At 37.1% G+C, this 22,097-nt stretch overlaps 1 protein-coding gene across 2 annotated transcripts in view; it reads right to left on the bottom strand.

Annotated features, from left to right (window-relative positions):
- Positions 1 to 22,097, bottom strand: part of LOC121319999 (SLIT-ROBO Rho GTPase-activating protein 1-like) — an 87,956-nt gene that overhangs the window by 23,390 nt on the left and 42,469 nt on the right. For both annotated transcript variants that reach the window (XM_041258060.1, XM_041258061.1), the window contains exons 3-10: positions 18,141 to 18,303; positions 12,172 to 12,234; positions 10,182 to 10,352; positions 8,886 to 9,014; positions 5,320 to 5,541; positions 4,453 to 4,554; positions 654 to 851; positions 450 to 534 (exon numbers count right to left, since the gene is read on the bottom strand). In XM_041258060.1, coding sequence (XP_041113994.1) covers positions 450 to 534; positions 654 to 851; positions 4,453 to 4,554; positions 5,320 to 5,541; positions 8,886 to 9,014; positions 10,182 to 10,352; positions 12,172 to 12,234; positions 18,141 to 18,303 — 1,133 coding nt within the window. The remainder of the gene's footprint in view (positions 1 to 449; positions 535 to 653; positions 852 to 4,452; positions 4,555 to 5,319; positions 5,542 to 8,885; positions 9,015 to 10,181; positions 10,353 to 12,171; positions 12,235 to 18,140; positions 18,304 to 22,097) is intronic.

Here is a 22,097-nt window from a genome sequence, read left to right as displayed (position 1 = left end):
TCATTGTAGCAGCTTTCAAAAAGGTACTTATAATTACAGTTTTGGTTTTTCAGGTACTTTTAAAAAGTGACTACCAAGTGCCATAACATTAGTAATCACAAGTATACAGTTGTTTTGTTTATACTTAATTAAATCCCAGCTTCAAACAGTAACTTATTGTGAACATCTGGAAGTAATTTGTGGTTGTTTATTGACCTTTAACTGCTTGAATGATATTGACCTACTGCTTGAATGGGTTTGAGGTTCCTCAAGGTCATGCAGGTGTATTTTCTTTCAATCTAAATTAGCACCACACAATTGTTATTGGGATGCAATCTGTATGAGAGCTGTTATGCAAGTCATGTGAAGTAAAACCATTTCAATCTACGGGTTTCTATAAATTTAAAGAGGAAAGGTAGCATTTAAACATAAAAAGCAGGGCATAGTATCTCTAGTAGAAAACGGATTACCTTCTCCGAGTGTCCTTTTCAGTAAGTCGTGCTTTGCCTGCAGCTTCGTGATGAGATTGCTTCCCTCCAGAAATTCTTTAAATTTCTATGGAGAATTGGAACAATTATATCACATAATTAAAAAAGCACAACCCAAAGCACTCTGTCCTTTATTAAGAAACACATGAGAAGAGGAGTAGGGCTCCTTTGCAGGGGGACACGTACCATGAAATAGAACTGTTCCGTCTCTTGCTGGTTCGCCCTTCTCTTGGCGATGCTGGGCTTGCTGAGGTACGTATCTGACACGGTCGATTTCACAGACTCAGTGGAGCGGCTGTGCTGGAAACACTCAGACACGTCGTAGTCCTCAATGGTCACCATATCTTGTATTGTCTGAAGTGTGGCTTCAGTGGTTTTCTTAACCTTCACAAAATGGAGAAAGGCAATTTAAGTAAAACATCCTGTGTTATAGATACATATATATATAAAAAAAAAATACAGGTAACGTCCAAAGCATGTGGGGAAAGAATGCAGAGTATTAAAACGTCACTGTGATGTTATTGCCTGAATTCTCTTTTTAACACAAAGAAGCAGGTTGTTTGCAGCTTTAACTGACAGCATAAAAGAAACTGGCCCAGAGAACATAGAGTCATATAATCACCCTATAAAGAAGTGCTTCCAGACTATAGACTGATTGTGTTCTATGTTTATTTTTTGTTTAGTTTTTTGCATTGTTGAACAGTTATACAAATTGGGAGAAATCAGGGATACAATAACTGATTCAAAATCCAAAAAATATATAACAATAATAATAATTTAAGTGTGACACACAGTACAGTGCAGCACATTCATACAAACAGACAGACAAACAACTCCTTCATTCTTCAAATTTGGGAAATAGTACAATGGTTGCATCTTACTTCATAATTGTATTAATAGTATTCTGTATAAACCAGATGAACTTCAATACCTGCATACATAACAATGAGTTTCTTTTTCTGGTGTATCATGATAGTTGTATGATAGTAGGTACCATACAGATACAGTTCTGTTATGCAGGTTCAATATGGAAACCAATAGTAGGTACTATTATACTAGTTCTGAGTACTAGTTCTCCTTCAATTCTGGATAAACAAAGAACTGTATTCTACAGTGCAGTCAATCTACTTAGCATGATTACTAAATGCACCTCAAATTAAAAGTGAAGAAACTACAAAGAGGATTAAAGCCACTTAAAATGATACCCCGCTACATAGAAGATGAAGCTAAGATGAACAGAATTCATAAATAAGGGTGTATGTGTGTGACTAAACTAGGAACACTGAAAGAGGATAAATGTCATCATAAGCCTACTAAGAACTAAGCAAGTGGGAAGCTGAAAAATTAATCACAGACTTTGAAACCCTCCACTGAAGGCTGATCAAGGCCCCACTGGCACCATCCCTACAAATGAGTCTGTACATTAGTTTTCCAGCATGACATACAACTATGAAGAAATCTTTAGGGGCCTGCATTAGGAAAATGCAAGCGCTTGAAATCACTTTTTAAACAACAGCTTGGTCTAAGGAAGAAAATAGTTACATGCTCTGATGAAAGCACTTTAGCAAAGCACAGTCATACTTTGAAACAGGTTATTCAATATAATTCACTGGATAATGAAGAAACCACTATTAAATAGAATCATTCAGGTACTTTCCACTGGGAAATACAGATAGATGAACCAAATAGTCACAGCAAAAGAATCCCAGTAATAATAAGTTCTCACTTTTTTTGTTTGTTTTACTTTTAACTGCAATTATTCTATACTTTTATTACTAATTATTTTACTAAATTACCCATGATACACCTGTTTATTTATCTTTTATTTTATTATGAAAACGCTCAACAGATGACTTGACTTTAATCTTTGAAGTTTAGTGCCTCTTTGCCTTGTCTGGTGTTGCTTGTTTTTGGAGATAATTTGTGTGTTCTACTGAAGCCCCAGAACGGCTGCTCTGCACACTGAGGTTGTAATAAAGCCCAAGGCAAGACTCGAGACAGTTCTGGTATGTGAACAAACACACAGAAAATAACCCTATTACATGAGTTTATTATGCTTCCAAAGTACAAAGAAAAAAAGAATGTTATTGATACCTTATGTTATTGCTCCAGTGTGAGACATAAAAATGTTGACCATTTTTCAGAGTATAAAATGTTGGCAGTTTGTATAGTATATCTATTTGTTTGTTGTCTTATTATGGCCTGGTTCACTTTTTTTTTTAAATGGAATTCAGGCAGTGACTTCAGAGTGCCTTCAAAGTCTGATAACATGATTTTAACTTTTATTTTTAGTTATTTTTTATTTAGCAGCAGTTATCTGGCTAAAACACAAAACCTGTTCAAATAAAGCACAGCCTCAAACACTGCTGAGAGAAACCCTTTCTAAACCCTAATCTCTAACAAAGGAAGACAGTATAAATAATAAAAACAACACGAGACGAACTCTCTTCTTTTTTTGTCCTAAAAAGTATTTAAATGTTATCTTTATAAATGTGAGGTATTTTTTCCACGAAGAAGAACAATGCTTTGGACTGTTGGTCTTGCTATTGAGCGGTTTAGTAATGAGAGAATCAAAATGGAAGGGACTCAGCAAAGGGAATCCTGAAACAATTACAAAACGAAAAAACAAATACTGTTTACTGAGTGGGAAGGGCCTTGTTAGTTTACATTTCATTTCAGCCACCTCACTATCTGGGTATGAGATACAATAAGGTTCCTCATGCCTTTGTGATGATCCCAAAGAAGACGGTTTAAACAGCTGGATAAACTTGTCTGTGAAGTCTCCCTCTCACACAGTACTGTCAGACAAGTTGCACCCAGTTGCACTTAGATAGAACTGTTAAAATAACAGTGTTTTTACCCCAAAGAAACTCTTAACCATTAGAAACACCACTGCAAAACTTTCTTCATATTGTAAGCCCACCCTTACTGCTATTGTGTGTTGGTTAATATTATGTCTTTGAGCTACCATTGAGCCTTACAGGACCACTGTAATGCCATTGTTCTGCCACTGCATTACCACTGAGGATAACTGGGTTAGACAAGACCGTTATGTTATAGCTGACGTGGTAAGTCTTTTCAAGTTTTGTGAATATAAATGTGTTTTCATATACAGTATAACCGAAGTATTTCCTATTGAATTCTGTGACAGAAAGATAATGAGTTCTGGTGATAAATCTTCCTCCTGACCTGTGAGGGCACTAAAGAACGAGAGGAGAAATATCTGGAAGGGCTGGCAGTTCGTTTCCGGGACTGGGAAGTGGGTCAGCCTGGAAAGAAGCGAGACTCTGTTGTAAGACCGTATTGACCTGAAAGGTAAACGAGGGGCAGCTGCAAGTAATAAGGCAGCTGCAACCGTTTACCTAGATGTCATGCGGGATTACATATAGGGGCCAGGGTAACGCTGATCTTTTCCTTCGTTTGGGTTAACGCTAGGAGAGAAGGACTGAGAGAGGAGCTCTCAGAGAGTATTTGTGAAGAGTGCTATACGTGTTGTGTGTTATTTTCTGTCTGTCTGTAATTGTCTCTCTTTGTCGCACTAATAGACAGTTAACGCACATCTCCGGAGCTGTCGAAAGGAGAGCACTATCCGGAGCATCACTGCTCTGAGCACCTGCACGTTTTCAATCACCCAGGACTGGTGACCGGGCCGTTGTTTTTGTTCGGGACCCCCTGTTTTCGTCATCCCCGTGCCTTACACATTGTTGTGTATTGCCGGGGATTTATTATTTGATGGTCACCAGACCTGGAAAAAGAACAATAAAGCACTTATTCACTGAATCACCATTGTCTGTTCATCACTCCTGCACCGCATCACTGCTACACCTGTTCCCCTTACCAGCCACTTTGCCACAAATTCCAAATAAGCTAACTGTGACTACTCCTTATCCTCAGAGCGAATGGAATCCTCATGATTCAATGTAGGCTCAGGAATCATTACTGAACCAATTTCCCTTGCAAGAGGGTGGAATTAACATGAACTCACCTCCTCATTCTCGATTTTGAGAGTAGTCAGCCGGGATTGTAACTGCTGGAATCTCAGCATTAGCTCTGCCTGTATGGGTTGCTGGGCACTGAGCTGACAAACCTGACAGGAAAACAACAGGCCCCATTAGTCTCTAATCGAATAACATAATTGAGTAAAACTCAGATTTATGCCCAGAGGTGGTTGCATTAACAAAATCAAAAAAATATATAAGCTCTTCCTTGCGAATGGCACGTGGTTTAAGAACAGTCATGGTAAGTATTGCATTATATAGACTCTGAGGTATATCAGGTGAAACAGTGTTAGGAACTAGTTGGTCTTGTGCTGTACCTAGGATTCTTTGTGCTGCTGCCATGGCAACACTGGTCCCTATGACTAAAATAAAGTGTGATAGTCGCTAAACTCTTTGACACTGTTGACTTCTTTAACAAAGAAGAAACTTAAAAATCAATTTGGAATATGCAGTTATTTCAAAAGACAATGTTAAATAATGCTGCTTCCTGGTACCTAGTTAGTTTATGTGTAGTAGTTCCAGCCCATTGAAATGCAATCAGACCATAAAGGTACCAGTTATCTATAGCGTATATATATATAATATATATATAGATATATATATATATATATATAGATATATAATAGATATATATATATATATATATATATATATATATATATATATATACGCTTATATACGAATATTATATTTGTTTATTTAAAATACTAAGAAACTTTATTTTTTCCTCCTGAGTTGTTTAGGTCATTATTTTCAATAAATCTCAATAAAACTAACAAGATAATATTATAAGCTACCACTTCTTCAAATACAAGACATTGACTTTTGTTAGTGCCATTGGTTGTGCAACTGACCTCATCCCCCATATGAGATTGGAACTCAAACTTAATGGGTGGGCAGAAAGCAGAGGGGAACATCTCCATGAACCTCTGCCTGTCACTGCGGGGGTCCAGGTTCTCCACTGCATTCTCAATGATATCCAGCCCCTCGTGCCGGGAGGTCTCCAGGTTGTATTCAGCAGACAGAAAGGTGCGGAGAGCTCTGTTCAGACTGGCGTGGTACCCTAGATCGCAGCACTAGACATCAGAAAAGTGAAAAAATAGGTTCTTTTTAGCAATGAAACCCTTCATGTTTGTTGGAAAAAGGCAGCATCCCATCCAAAAATAGCATTTACACTAAAATATAATGCCTTGGCATCTGTTTATTGCATTTTTCCATAGCACAGACTTCTTGGTGCTGTCAAGTTTGGTTACACATACCTCCAAAGCTAGCTGAGTCCATAGATATAAAAGTACACACAGACTTAAGAATCATCTACTGCATTGCCAGCAATGCAAAAGGAAACATGATCTTAAAAACATAAATACTTTACAAAAAGTAAGGTTTTGATCCTGAAACCTGAGCTGAAATCTTTGGTGATATGTTAAATAAAAATGAACCAACAACAAAGCAAGACTTAAAGGAGGCATTTCAGCTGGTACAAACATGCAGCTGTAATTTCAAACATCAAAAGCTACCACAGCTAGGTCAAATACAATTCAAACCTTTAGTTAAGTCTTACAAATACTGTACGTAAACCATTAGCGGCCACGCTGGGGTGTCATATGTTTTCCTTAGTAACACAAAACAGAACATACGTTTCTGTTGTGTAATACCAGAGTCAATCTGCTTAAATGAATAAAGTGAAAAATGAGTCAGTTTGTACATCTTCATTTTGATCACTGTTGATGCAGCAAAACAGATTTTGTTTTGGACAATTCCCAGAGGGAATGACACAATGCAGTTGATTCAGTAATCAGTGACGTTTTTCATTCTAAGGTCTTGTGACAGGGCAGAGTAATGGGCAATGTGTGTTCAGTGGCTGCTTTGCACATCCACAAGGTCATTGTTTAACTGTTTTATTGAGCCAGATCACCGGGCACTGGTTTAAGTATGTAGATCTGCCTGTAATTAGGCAGGCAGGTATATAAGCAGGTCAGAATGGCTGCCCTACTTATATAGCTGTGTGGTCAGATGTGAAAAGGCATTGCGACACTTGAAGTGTATTTGTTTTGGCTACCAGTAAACGGCTCAGTCGCCATATATATTTAAAATGATAAGGTTCAGTTTGTACTCCTGGAAGGAGTTTGGCTTTTGTTTTTGTTTGATTTGTTTTGTGTGTACAAATAAAGATAAGCATTTCTTAAGATATATGTCAAATGTAAGCATGACCTATGAACAGATGGACAGACATGCAGACACCTCCACACATCGCCACATTCTGAAACTCACAATAACTAATGCTAAATAGTGACCTTACCAAGTTTCATCTCAATTTGATAAGCAGTTCTCTCTATACTGTGTATGTAAAATTCTGTAAAACTATCGTTGTTGATAGATTAAATGGTAGCTGTATGATAGACAAAGGGACCCATGAGGTCTTGAAAGCTTGTGATTCATTATTGTTTAGTTAGTCCAATAAAAAAGGTTTCATATCTCCTTCTTTTCGTAAAACTATACAAATGCATGTACTGGCACCTCTGCTGTATCACATCCTCATCACCAAATAGTGGTCCTATAAAATTTAATGAGGGTTGTAAACCACTTCTCACAGGTTACAGCCCCAGTAAAAGAGGTTTATTTATTCAGCCTGTAAGAAATTATAATGATGTACTGTAAATATTTCCAAGTGAGTCCTTTGCCCTTTAGACATAATAGAATGTCCCAATACTTTAGAATCCCAAATGAATTCAAGGGGATGGTCCATTTCAAATGCTACTATAACTATATACTATTAGGTTATTTCCTCTAAAGCCATTTCTCAGTGCAAGGTGACAAGTGGTGTAATCTAAATATCTTCTTCCCTTGCAGTGTTCTGTGTGCAGCCAGGGTGCCCACCTGCAGTAATGCATGTTATCCACTGATGTGCAGGACAGGATCCTTATTGTTCTGCTCTAATTACAGGCCGGCTGTGACTGCCCCGTGCACTGAAATCATAGTCAGGTTCTAGGGGCTCTTTGAGGTCGTCGCTAATGGTGTGCTGGCCATTAAAGCGCATTATATGAATCAGCTCAATTCAGCAGAAGAGAAAGCTGTCTCTCATCAACCTGTTTAGTAGAAAAGATCTTGGTCGTCTCTTTGAAATTAGGGGCTGGGGCAAACCGGTTCTGGCAATTCTGAAACAATTGCAACCTGTAACCAATCATTTGGTCAGTGTGATGAAGTCTTCAGTGTAGGCCTATAATAAGAATGGAGCTGCTTTTAGAGCACACAGCTGAAGATTTTTAATAACATCCTGAAACAATAAAATTAGTTACATACAGTGATGCTAAGAATTATGCAGACAGCTTCAATATACAGTTTTGAATATTATACCTAGATTCAATTGTGTAATAAAGTTCCCATCACAAGTTTCTGCATTAAATCTCACTGCGTCTTCAGGAAATTCATGTGTCAACACAGAAAAACGACCAAATAATTTTTTCATTTCTTATAATGTTTTTAATCACTCCGAAAGGTTCTTATTGCAAGTACTCAAATATTGTCTTTATTTTTTTGATAAATTACTCAAATATTGAGTTTTTATTGTAGTAAGAACTATCAGAATGATTGAAAACATGATTAAAAAATAAGAAAATAAATAATGGTATACACAACTGAATCCGGCTATGATATAAAACAGCAAATCAAGAAGGGCTGTTACTGAAGACTTAACGAAAAAAGAATGTGAACAAAGGCTTCCAATTTCTCTCCAGACTGATCTGAAAATGTTGCAGTTGGAATGTAAACAGGATAGTGCACAAGACCTCTGTTACAAGGTGCCTACAATAAAAATCAAATCCAAAAGCATTTAAAATTAGTGTCAGTGAATTCACTGCACTGCTTTGAAATAAATTGATAATTACTTGATGCAGAACTAATTAATGCTGCTTTAATGCAGTGTGGCTGCTTATTTGCATACTTGTAACTAAGCAGATGTTGATTAACAAGTGAATGTAATGACCTTTGTCAGTGTCTGTGAGGTTTGATTTACATAAACTGTTGGCCATTTGCTTTTAAAATAATGTTGACACTTCAAACCTCAAATTCACCTGCTTTTTTTGTGAGAAGCCAATAAATGCCTTGACTACAGCACCAACACAAATTATTGAAACAACAAATGATTTACAGCAAGCGTTTAAAGAGGAGACAATTATCAATTCAGGGATACAAAGATATTTCTCTGTTATTGTCTTGGCATTTACACATTACACATGTGTAAATTATAGAGGGGGATCAAAAGAAGTGAAGCTAACATTCAGGAATTGGAGAGTGCTTTCTATGATTTTAAAACAGTGCTTTAGTAAACAGATTGTTATTCAGTGGATTCGTCTTTGAAATATAATAAGAACTAGTCATTGCTACACGCATTGCTGCATAGTTGTCTGTTTCAGGTACTTACATCAATTAAATCAGAGAGGTCATGAACATAGTACTTGAAAACAGAAGAGTTTGTCGCTTCCAAAGTTAGAAGGTATTCGTTCCGTGCTTTGATAGACTTCAGCTTGTTTTCAGAGTATTTGGCTTGCCGCTGATAAAAAAAAGATACAGAAATTGTAGTTTAACCAGCACAGTCATTCAAACAACACCTCAGCTGAGTTTTTGCGTGTTTCAATAAGATGAATTCTGAGGGTATACAAGATGAAGTGACACACTTACGCTTCCTTTTGACGAGTGCAATATTTAGTGTTTTAAAAGAATCATTCTGTTTTGTGTTTCCACTGTTGTTATCATTGTTGCAACAGGACAGGCTTTTGCCTAGCAGTTAATCACTTAAAGGTATTTAGCAGAGAATCGATATCTAAACCTCAAAGCGATCTACCATGCATGCCACACAATGGCTCTGTGTGGAGTGAAATGTTTGTGCTACTGTGCCAGGACAAATGAACAATATGTGTTCCTGCATCTTGTATATGGTACGTTTTAACTGCCGTTAATAATTAATCCTTTACAGCAGTAAGCTATAAGGCTCTATTATATTCTATTATACCCATTTTTCTAGAGTACAATCATCTGACCAGTGAAAATAAAATAATTATAATGATTCAATAATTAACTCTGTTAGTGGTAGGCTATTATAAGTTGGCTACTTAATGAAAGTTAAATTGGCCAACTCAAAATCAGAAACCTTGATCTTAAAGAGAAATTTAGTAATGGTATGAATTATCCAAATGATCTTAAGTAATGTATTATACTTCTTGTTAAGATTACACTCTGCCTCTAATGTACCTGATGTACTGAGAGTGTAGAAATGATTCTGGAACCTTTGTTCAGGACATACGGTAGGGGTGCTTAAAACTTTTAAAAACATCCACAGAATGTTATTACCGTACCAGAAAATTACACCTAGTGAATATAGACAACAAGAGACATTAGTTAACGTAGCTAATAAAAGATTACCATGTTAATTTTGCACATGCTTTTCTGTGGTTATGCAATGCATTTGCCATAATTTACCATGGTTTGCCATGTATTTTTTATTTTTTATTATTGCTTTACCATACCTCTATGGGCTTTACAATTCTTACTTCTGTTTTACCATGCTTTCACTATGCCCTATTACACCTTGCTGTGCTTTTACAAGGGCCATACCCATACAAGTATCTCTTTGAATCTGTGAACTCCAGAACCCGGTCTGAATGCCGTGAGAAGACGACACATTGTTAGAACAGCCACTCATGTAGACCTCTACCTTTACCTTTTCCTTCATCTTCTCAATCTTCTTCACCGAGCTGCGTCTCTGGTGCTTGTCCTCCAGGCGGATGCTGAAGACAGGATCTCCTGACCTCCCAATCTGCTTCTCAGCCTCCTTCAGCTTGCACTCAGCACTGATGCTCTCCGTGTGATACATGTGATAAGTCTTCATGACCTGTGGACAGTTAAGAAGTGGTGGGGCACAGCTTCAAACACCCAGTTACAAATTATAAACTAAAACTCAGTGAAACCATGGCATCTGTTTCCTCTTGTGTTGAGAAGATCTGCAGTAGTGTAGTTCATCCTTAACTTCAAATACTCCAATTCAGAGGTATATAACGAAAGTAGTAAATCATGGTAGAATGCGCCCTCTTTATTCCGCTATATGACTTACGCAGTAATACAATGTGAATTACTGAAGGGCACTTATAGAATAAAATATAGTGTTTGTCACCTTATAACTGGTACCTCAGTAGAAAGGGATGCCTTATGAAGGGGAGTCACTGTATTATTATAATTATTATTATTACAGTATAGGTAATAATATGTATAAGTTCTTGACTACATAAATACAGATATAGATTGATCCAAGTTTATTTTCATTTGATTTTAATAAAACCTTGCAATCCAAATGCATGCAAGTCAAGTCCTTGGAGATAAACTGCAAGAAGAGCTACAAGAGATCGATAGCCTCAGGAGGTGTTTCTTGGGAACTCGCCTCAATTTTTTTTTTTTCCTACAAATATGTCAGTTCTGTAAATTGGATCAGGATGCCTCCTAGAATGCACCTGGAATGAATATCTAGTTCAAATGGACACAATTGGGGAAAATATTAAAGGGCTTCTCGCGTCATTCATTTTAACAATGACAAATAAACTTGAAATGTCACAGTACTGTATATCACTATGTAAATATATAGTGTCTGACATTCAAAATGCCACAGTCTGAATATATATATATATATATATATATATATATATATATATATATATATATATATATATGTGTGTGTGTGTGTGTGTGTGTATGAACTGATAATTTCTCAATAAAATATTTAACAAATTACTCTCTCCACTGAAATTATATATATCAAACAAGACTTATTACCTTCAAAAGTGCAAACTGTGACCAATAATTCAATTTAACTACCAATTATTCATGCATTTGCATTTTTTTCATTGTATGTGTTAAGTATGAATCTGCCACACACTACAGAGCTGCCTGACACTTATTGCCCTGCCTGTAATTATGGTGCCAGAATGAACTATTGATTAGTCTTATAGCAGCAGCATTGCACGAGCAAGGTCATAGAGTTGGGACTGTCTCTGTGTCACTCTCAAAGATTTACTATGCAATCAATGTTAGGTGTAATGTATCTCAATATTAGTATACCAAACAGGAGAACAATGAACAGTAAGTCAAAGTTTTCAGTTATTACTTTATTATACAAGCACAACCGTAATGCTTTACGTTTACATAAGGAAATATATTTGATGCCTTTCAACCCTCTGTATGATGCATTCATGTTATTTATTTGCCTTATATCATATAAATGTAACTGCATATAGGGAATATGCAACATATACATCTATGGCCACTTTAGTAGGACCAGTCTAGCAGACTTGTCATCGCCTTAAATTAGAGAAGAAATTCAAATTGATCATGTGATGTGACATGTGATCCCTGCAGCACTATAAAGCTGTGGGAGCAGCACAACCGCAAACACTTTACCAGAAATTGGGAAAGGCATGCAAGTCAAGCAAAGTTTAAACCTGAAAGTGTGGCTGTGATTAAATCATCTTCAATGCAATTACAATTATGCTGATGAACAGGCATTAGCCAGTTTCTAAGTAACACCTCAGCATTTACATTACCAAATGTAAAAGGGTATTACAGTATGTGAATCAATAGGTGGATTAAGGCTCAAAATTTGGATTTTATTTTTTTCCTTACAATTAGTGACACAATGTACTGCAATATAAAATGGCCCTTACTGTATATAGCTCATTGAGAACTTTCATTAAATCTTCTTGCAGCTGGAACGTAATCTCTTTACTCTATATAAAAAAAAGAAGAAAAAAAGACATTAGTACAATTAAACCAAAAACTAACTTGGAGTAAACACGACAATTTTTTTGAACACTGAGGGGCACACGAGTTATTTTGTGACAAATCACCCAAACAGTTACATCCAACCGTCCAATTTAAACTTGGTTCTTGGGGTATTTCAGGCAAACTTAAATTTACATTTTTAGACTGATCAGGTCAAGAGGTCAAAAGTTCTAGAGAGGGTTAACATTAACCCAACCTTTTACTCAAAAACAGTTTGTGCTACAGACTTGTACGGCAAATTCAAAATGCATTTGAGAGAAAACAAAAGGAAGTTACACCTCAACGAAGTTCCCCTTGGGGGTGAAATGCCCCATGCAGGTGTTTAGAGCCCTTTAACCTACGTTTTAAGCGTTCAGCACTGGCCAGGATGTATTTGCCAGATACAAAGATGAAGGTTACGCTGTCGAAGGCTGTCTTGCCGAATGAATACATGCCTTCAGGGGTTACAATCTGGCCATCAGTGGGACGCTGCAAGCTCTTTTTTGCAGTTTTTCACTTGATTGTTTCCCACAATACCTTTGTGATGTGAAGTTACAATATGAAATTAAACCAGTTTTTGTATTGGGCAGCACAACCATCACTAAAATAATGAATTTTGGAGTTTGGATTGAAAGAATTCCTGGCACCTACTCTACTCCACATGAATGGGAAGTTCTCAAATTCTGAACTGAGTGCAAAACCTTGACTAACACTTTCCATACTTCACTTCATTACCATGATAACAATGCTAGTAACACCTCCTTGTAACTAAAAGTAATTGTTCACCTGGAATAAAAGGTGCTGACTTTTTCCTCACTAATGATGTGGCCTTCACCCCAAGGTCAAAGTTCAAAAACTTTGTTGAGGTGTAACTCAAGGATGGACCTATTCCAATTAAACTTGATTACCCTGGTGATTGTCTGGTCTTGTCATTGCACTCAAAGTATTTTGCTAACTCACTTATTTAAGTACTAATCGAATTTCAAAGTATTTAAGCGCAACATACTGTATGCAGTTAGAAAATCTCATAAAATCAATTTGAGCCAATAAGTTAGGTTGTAAAGCTGAGCAGGAATTTACCACATCAAACATAATCCTTTTTAACATAACGCACCATGTTGGCAAAAAAACCCAAACAACAAACAAAAAAAAAAAACACATGCAGCTGTGTTGTCCATGCACTAAAGGGTTATGATTGATGAAACAATTCCATAAATCTTACTTCTATTTGCTTTGTGAGTCTCACATGTGCAGTCTTGAAAGAAGCAAAGTGTTATAGAATTTTTTTTGGAAAAATATCTGGTGTCGTGCTGGGTTGAAGAAAGCTCTAGGTTTGCATGCCTTACGTTCAAGTACACCGTTATACTCGTGCATTCTAGGTCACTTCACCTGAGGAAGTCAAGGCAATGGCTGCAAAGAACATCAATAATATTTCTCCATTCAACCCAGAACTTCAGTTAATATTTGCTAGCTGTAGAATATGCACATAAGGGACATATAACAGTGTAATTGGTCCTTTGTGAGATAAAGGGAGAGGCCTTTTCAGGAAGGCCACACATTGCGGTTGCCACACTCCATGCAGCTGCTCACGGAGAAAGCTGCTGGAATGCTCCAGAAGGGAGTCATATGATTTGCTGCAGTACAACTGGGTTCTGTATTCACCAATTTACAGATACGATACCAGCAGACATTAGGTGTTTGAGACAAGTCCCGAATTTGATGTCCATGACACAATGCCATTTCTACGTCCTGATGACAAATACCTTGAAATCCCAACTGAAATACGGATGACCCTTGCTGCACTTCCTCTCACAAACAGACTCAAGCAAGCTTGCGTTGACTGGTTCAGACACCACAGTCTGGAATGTCATGTTTTCTGCTCCACTTCAGGAATGGTTGTCTCCAAAATCTGCAGCTGTGTTCTATACCCTATTTTTGTAAGTAGTATGGTGTCAAAGCTTTACACAAAATCCACATTTCTCAATGCAAATTATTATCAAATATATTCAAAAGCAGTTCCAGCAAAGTTTCAGAATTAAAATGTAAAAGAAGTGTCAGTTTTTCAAAATTGCAGGTTTTCATTCATGAGGCACAACATGGATAACACACTTATGATTCTCCTATTCAGTCATGTGTTATGTTCCAGTCACATGTCACCAACTGTCTTGCCATGTAAAACACCAAATCTAAACATGGGTACTAAACAGAATCATTTACACACCCCACTAAAAAAGAACACACCCATCCTCAAGAACATTTTGTTCAATATCTGTGATTTATATAATGATCAAGGCATTCAATAACAGCCTGTTCCTAGTCATGTCTAAAGACTCCTCTAATCACCATGATAAACCATCAACAGTACAAAAGAATGCATGACAAACCACCAACAGTAAAGCAGAATGCAAACAAAAAGCTGCATTTAACATAATTCATGTGTTTCTGTTATGTTCTGTACTCAATATGAAATGCACAAAGGAGTATACCTCTATGCTGATCGCACTTGATAAACGATTAAGTTAAAAGAGCTATGCTGCATATGTGTATGATATTTCATATGCTTCGTATATAAAAGAAGTCAATACACTTATTGTGCACGTTACTGAACAGAGGGTGGAAGTGTTGCTTGCAAAAGCACTGCTAAGTGTAATGCAGGGTTGCATGGCCTGGATCTGCCAGTATGTTATTGATGAAGTTCTTTCTACACCTCAAATGCTGTATTTCTCAGTGCTGTTCGAAATCCTCCATCAGTTGACAGTAAGGATGCAGGTGGTGCTGTTTGTGTCCTACTTAACTTTAGAAGGATACTATACTATACTACACACATTTTCGGAACATTTAAAGTTCACAGTTGCATAGGTCACAGAAATTACTGTTGCACACCCTATGGGGCAAATAATTCTAAAAACTACAATTATTAAATTGTAGAATACAAAACCTACATACTATAGTAAACTGGTAAGAAAAGGTAGATGGTCTCATGAGTAATGTGTAAAACCAAGAACAGGGTAAAATAACCTTGATTCATGTCCATGCTTGATGTGAATTTCAGGTCTTCTTGGTCTTTGTGTCCTTTTGTTATTTCCAATTACTATTAGTAGCAGTTACCAACAGATCATTATTTATAGCTGTATTTTAAACAAACAAAAAAATCCATGTTAAACCAATAACTAAATAACTTGATGAAAATTCAATACCATCTTAGTTAATACAGATGACATGGTGTCTCTGCTTCAGTAGTGGTAGTTTATGTGGCTCATTCCCTATATAAAGAAATATAGTCATGGAAATTACTTGTTGTGTTTTAGCTCTTTCAACACTCTATAGATGTCTTTTAAGTCAGCTATAATAAAGTATCTTTGTATTTAATGATAGGAGCACACAGAAATATACTGAAAGCCTGAAAATCTTTAAAATATGTTTTTTTTCCAAACTTTCTTCCACATATTTTAACTTGCATGAAGTGACCTAATTTATTCCTAAATCAAGATGACTGAGGAATACATTCTATGCTTGAGGTCTGTGAAGGCTGATTTAATTGGCCTAATTATTTTAATTATTTAAATCCTCTAAGACCTTGTAGATATATACCTTCTAATATAGACCAAAGAAAGATTTACAAGAACTGTGAGAAGTTGATATAAGACCGTCTCACATATCTAAATATACTATAATTTTACTGTCATTAAAAGTACGATTTGGGTGTTGTTTTGTCTTGTTTTACAGTAGGGAGCTTGTTATCCCACCCCCTCCCCTCCCTTCACCAACAAGGGATAATATATCATGTATCAATCCCCATGTTTTCTATTGACCAGGTCTATTTGTAACTGGCAGCTCTGCAGCTAGCAGCAGCAATGGCTCTCTGTGTGCTCACTTGGTTCAGCCAAGATCGACTCAGCTCTCTCATGACAAGTCTGGATCACTGCTACCATGCCAGTCAGGCAATGTGTGCATTTAAGGGCAGGGGTGGCCAAAGTTGGCCCTTCCACTCTTTGTTCCAGCCCTATTCTAAATTGTTTAATTGAAGCAATTAAACCTCCATCCGGACCCTGAAGTAGTTAATTTGCTCATTTTATCTGTTAAACCTGGAGTGAAATGGCCCACGACTGTGACTGGACACCCCACCTTTTAGGTATTATAATGGAAATTGTAGTAAATTATCAAAATTGGGTCAAAAAAAAAAAAAACAAGATTAATTATAGATTAATGAAGATTAATTTTCAAGTTAATTTGCAGCTCCGCTTTTTGTCAGAAGCCTACTCTTTGGGAACACGGCACTGAAGATTTTGAAAAATTACGAATTGTGGCCTGCATTTGAATTGCAAACCACCTGCAGCTTGCATGGAGCCTGTATTTTTAAATAATAAAGAAATGTCTACAAGGGAGTTATCTAAATATTTTACTGGGGTTGTGAAGGCAGCTTGGTAAGTTAAAGTTAGTTTCAGATAAAATGCAGAGGAAGTAAAGTATCTGCACAGTTTTATGGTCTGAAAATTGATTGCATTCTTACTGCAACCTGCCCATCTGAGCAATCAAAACACCTTTACAAATACAGTTTAACACAGTTACAGCCAAAGTGCATTTTTGAACTCAGTTTTAACAAAGTGCATTTTTGAACTTTCTTCTGGGCCAGCCTGTCTAAATAAACTAGACTACAGTTAATCAAACCCTGCGGTTTGTAGGTCCAGTGTAGGCAGGGCCATAGCCATCCATGAGAAATCATAGAGGCACTTGCCCATGCCCCGCGCAAATAATTATTAATATGATTTTAACGAGGCCCATGCCTTAGGTGCCTCATAGCTGGCTACGGCTTTGGTAGGTACAAATTTTTTTGTAGTAATGCAAAAAAATACATCTCCAACTCCGTCAAAGTTTTTTTCAAACAGCTCTGCAACAGGAACAGCTGCAAGGTCACCCCAGTGCTCTTGTTGCAAGTGTGTGGTTCAGATATGTGTGTCTGCTGGTGTCTACATCCAGAAACGGATACTGCATACCCAGTGGGGGGATTTTGTCCTTCCCAATGCAGATGAAGCCAGCACACCTGACATCTGGAAAAGCAATACATTCCCATCATGAGTGTAATTCCCCTTGCTGAGACTTGAACTTGTACCCATGAGCTGAGCAGCTTGACACTTGAAACACAAGAGCTGCCTTAACTTTGACTATGTAAGGACCTTACATCTGGGAATGTGTCTTTAATCCAAAGTGTCTTTAGTAAAAATCAACTTTGGAAAGCTGTAATTGAAAGCAGATCTAGTTGTGCTGTGCAGATGTTGTCTGAAGGATTGAAGAAAACTCTCACGCATGGTCGTAGCTTCATTGGAGAATAGCACCAAGGTGAAAAGCTAAGGTGACATTATGAATGCAGATTGAAGAAAGCTAGATTTGCTTGCAACAGCTTGTGCAAGCAAGGAATGTTTTTTTTTTTTTTGTTTCAGAATAAAGAATTATATTAAGCTTCCTTATGCATCTGTGCATTTTTTTGTGAAGTACATGATAACAAGACAACTCTGATGCAAGTTGTATGATTGTGGAATATCAGGTAGGGATCAGTTTAGGTTTCTCAAAGCAGACCAAAGCCAACTAGAGAGAGATATAGACAAAAAAGATAAATCAACACTGGAACAACAAAACCCATAACCATTAAATAGTAGGGGAAAGGTATGATATAAATGTAAACTAGCAAGAAACCATTCTGTTGCAGCAAGGAGCAGTTACAATAGAGTAGTTAAATGCAAGTTTTTCTACCAATTAAATCTTTAATAACGTGCAATAATGTTTTATGTAAAGGGTCCTTTCATTTTGGTATTGCGGTCGCGCAATCCATCTTCAGTTGCGCTATAACTGAAGAATACGCTCCCTCTCATCCTACCTTTTTGAAGAGTCTTGTGGAGTCCTCACTGATCTGCATGAAGCGCATGATGACGTTGTTCAGGTAGATGTCGCTGAGCGTGGCGTGGTCTTTGCTTTCCCGCCTCACCTGGTTCAATAATAAGTACCAGCAGTTCACAGGAGACAATAGGTTTTGGTCTCTTCTATAAAAAAAAAATAAAAACGTACATATTTACTCAATTAAAAAACCAAAAGGAAATATTATCTGAGTTCAAATGAACATTCAGATTGTAAATAGTTCCCACTTGTTTTTCAGACACATAAAAGAGATAAGGATGATGAAGGACAACAAAGCAACCACCATCCATCACCACAGCAACCACATAATGGTAGGTCAGAGATGTCTCATTTAGATTAAAGCTATTGAACTGAAGCAGCTGGGATTAAACTGAACCAGATTTAATCATATTCCTTTTTGAAAAAAAGAAAAAAAGAATTCAGGTTGTGCCACAATCTGTTTATCTGACTCCTGAATTGGTTTTGTACCAAGGCCATGGAGACTACAACTGGAAACAACTGGTACCATAGTAAACAATCAGAACACAGTGCTTACTGCACAGTGTGTATTGATTCAGTGTCTATGGTGATGCAATGTGTGAAAGAATGCAAAACAGGGATCCAGATATAGAAAGAAGACAGATGATCCATGTGTCTTCATTGTTGTCCATTCACACAACAACGATGACAAGCAGGTATGAAGGAGAAGCTGCAAAAATGATCGTAATATATGGTATATAGTTAACAATTATACTCTTGTGATACAGCCAGATAGTATGAATATGATGGAAATGTCTTTGCTTTAGTATTAGTTATACTATTTATTCTTATTTAATGTTTTGTTATTCATGTTCAGCTCCCATGGTGTGGCTAACAGCTTGTGTTCTAAAGCAACTTAAATGATATTTTATGTGTATTATAAACATATATAGTGTAAGGGCTATGTAAGCTGATTCTCAAAGCAGTCAAGGTCATGGACAGTAGGCACACCCAATGTAATGTTCTATGTACAAAACATAAGGCTAATTATAAATCGCTGCCTGTACAAATGGCCAGGTAATTGAGACAGAGTGACGTGAACCTTCTATATTATACTGCAGTAGAAATTCAACTTTGTTAAAAGCTATGAAGCTATATATAACATAAAATAAGGCAAAAGCATACAATTATGACAGCAATAATTCAAAACAGAAACAATAGCAGACATCTACAGCACAGTATTGTGGAACATATTCATCTTTACAAAGCAAAAGATATACAGTACCTACCCCATAAATGGAAAACTACAACTGGCACTTAGAATAATGAATATGCCAATGAAACTTCATTAAACAGAAGTGAGGCTAACACATTAAAATTGGTTTAAGTGTTTGGAGGAGAGTGTAATATGTTCAACACTGATAAAAAAAAAAGCCGTAGGCAGTGCAGGCACATTTGTATTAAAGCTACAGCTGATCAGCGATGAAGCAAAAATGAATTGTTTTTGGGACTGAGGGCCAGATCACACCATTTTTAAACTTCTTCTGCCAAGTCTCTCTGGGTATTAGAAATGTACTGTAATTAAAATAAACCACCTCAGCGTACACAAGACTTGGCTGAGCTTTGGAATGGTCAGTAGCGACTTAGCAGATTAGTCACCCTGTGGAGCGAAAAAAAAAAAAAAAAACATTTCTTTATGCAGTTGAATGATGCAGCTGCATGGTAACCTGCTTCCTCGGATGAAAAGGTATCATAAGTGCAATGAGGCAAGCAGGTCTAAAAATGAAACTTTTGCCCTAGTTGCATACTCTGTCACTACTTGTATCTAGCATGCAAATTAGGACAGTTAGACTTGTGAACTATTTATATATCATTTCTTATTTAGAGGTTGAAGGGGCTCTCAAAACCTGGTTTTCTGAGGTTAATGCACTCTGATCTCATGGTCTCATTGCTGTGAATTCAAGTAAAGATTCACATAGCCCATTAAAACAAACATTCACCAGCATGTCAAGCACTACAGTAATCATTTGTGGTGTGTTTTAAGTGGGAGCACTGGTATAAAAAAAAGCTGTTTTTTACCCTAATAAAATAAGTAATACTGGCAAATACACTCTAATATGCAAGACATCTATATAACTGGGTTCACAGCTTTGAGTTCCATTAAAAAGCAGCCAGCCCACATCTATGTACTCCTGTTGTGCTGTGTGTGCTATACTTCTACACGTGACAGGAAGATGCACTTTGTTTTGCAGTCTTATGCAGAGTAAAGGTCACAGTTCCAGTAAACTAGGCTAGGAAATAGAATGCCTTCTGTTAAATACTATATATATCCCAGGAAACATTACCTCACAGCTAGTAAAGTCATACCAAGAGCTGGAACTACTGCTTGCAATTGCTATTGATGTCCAACCCCCTTCCTGCTTTATTAGTCTGACTTCAGATCCTGGAGTTCAAAAAAATAAATATCAAAACTTCTGATCCGAGATTTATAAGGTCAACAAGTACAAATACTTTATAGTGCTCACTTAGGTATGGTCTCCTCAATTGGGAAATTCCATTGAGAATTTCACCTCACTGTTGTAAGCTACATACTGGCCCAGGGGGACAGAAGAATAACACACGCCTTCCATTCCTGCTGTCTAGCTAATCGCCAAAGCAGTGGATGTTTCCAACTGAAAACATTGGAGGACAAAATTCAGTCTGACCAGTAGGTGTCACTGGAGAGTGGTGAAGTAAACCAACCCCAGGCAATGTTCCCTCCCTGAACCAGCACCCCCTCGATAACTCAGCAAGACCAGGTTTTTAACCAGAAAGTTCTAGATGATTCAAACCACACTCCACGGGAGGACAGGGATGGGGACAGAAACGCCAGCTTTACTTTGGTGTTTCTATGATACACAAACTGTAGTAGCTCTCAGCAGAGCTGGAACTAGGAGTGGGCGGAGAAGCCACTCAGGGTGCAAAGCCTGGGGGGGGTGTGTGTGAAAAAATATGATTGCCTGAATGTCTAGTGGACATCAGTGTTATTGCACATGGCTGTTTTTGTTGCCAAATAGGCTATACCCATCACACAAAAAGACTTAAACTCATCGTAGTACGTCAAGCAATTTGCAGTCATGAAAACTCAGTTTATTTAAAACAAATATGGGGACCACATTTGTTGCATCTTCTTTGGCACAACATGACATTTCTGAACTAGGTTACTTCTATGTTGAATACTGTGGCTCCTGTGTATATGCATCATTAATGTACAGTTTCTTTTGAAATCCCCTATGCAGATGAGCTGCTCTAGTTTCTATAGGATGCTCTAGTCCAGCAAAGACTGTAAAGGTGCTGTAAATCTCCAAGCTGCCCTCAGATGGAATGAATTGGCTGCTTTACAGTGGAACTCTAAGCTCTGCATCCCAGTTACATGGATGCTTCACACAGTGTATTTGTTTTTGGAAATTGGCAATTCTTTTTTTTCTGTAAAAAAAATATTTCCAGTTTTCACAGGGTAACAAATCAACATATTATATGATTTTAGCAGCCAGTAAGGCCTCATATTGTTCAAATAACAGGGGGCCTTGTGGGGATCTGGTTTTGAGAAATGAGAACAGCTTTATGCTTAACTGGGGCCCATCCGAGGAACATTTTATATTTAATGCACACAGTTCAACAACCAGGAATGTCTGTGTAACCATAACTTATTTAGCTTGCCTTTCATCATAAATCTGTTTGTTTTATATGAAAGGGCACACATAGGCTTGCCTGCCAAAAGTGCCTTCCTCCACAGTAAGACAGAATTAGTTTTGGTATTCTAGATTAATTATTGCTCACACCTCTAATGCAAATTTTGAATAATCTGATTAGAGAATTAGAGAAGGAAAAAAAGCTTTTTCACAAAAAAAAAAGCACATTAGTTTGCAAATACTAGTAATGTTAGTTCTGTAAACCCAGGCAGTATAAAGTATTTATTTTT

The sequence above is a fragment of the Polyodon spathula genome, chromosome 8 (assembly GCF_017654505.1).
Source record: "Polyodon spathula isolate WHYD16114869_AA chromosome 8, ASM1765450v1, whole genome shotgun sequence".
Taxonomy (NCBI): Eukaryota; Metazoa; Chordata; class Actinopteri; order Acipenseriformes; family Polyodontidae; genus Polyodon; species Polyodon spathula.
Note: the sequence above shows the minus strand (reverse complement) of the source record. Positions and strands in the feature narration are given on the sequence as shown.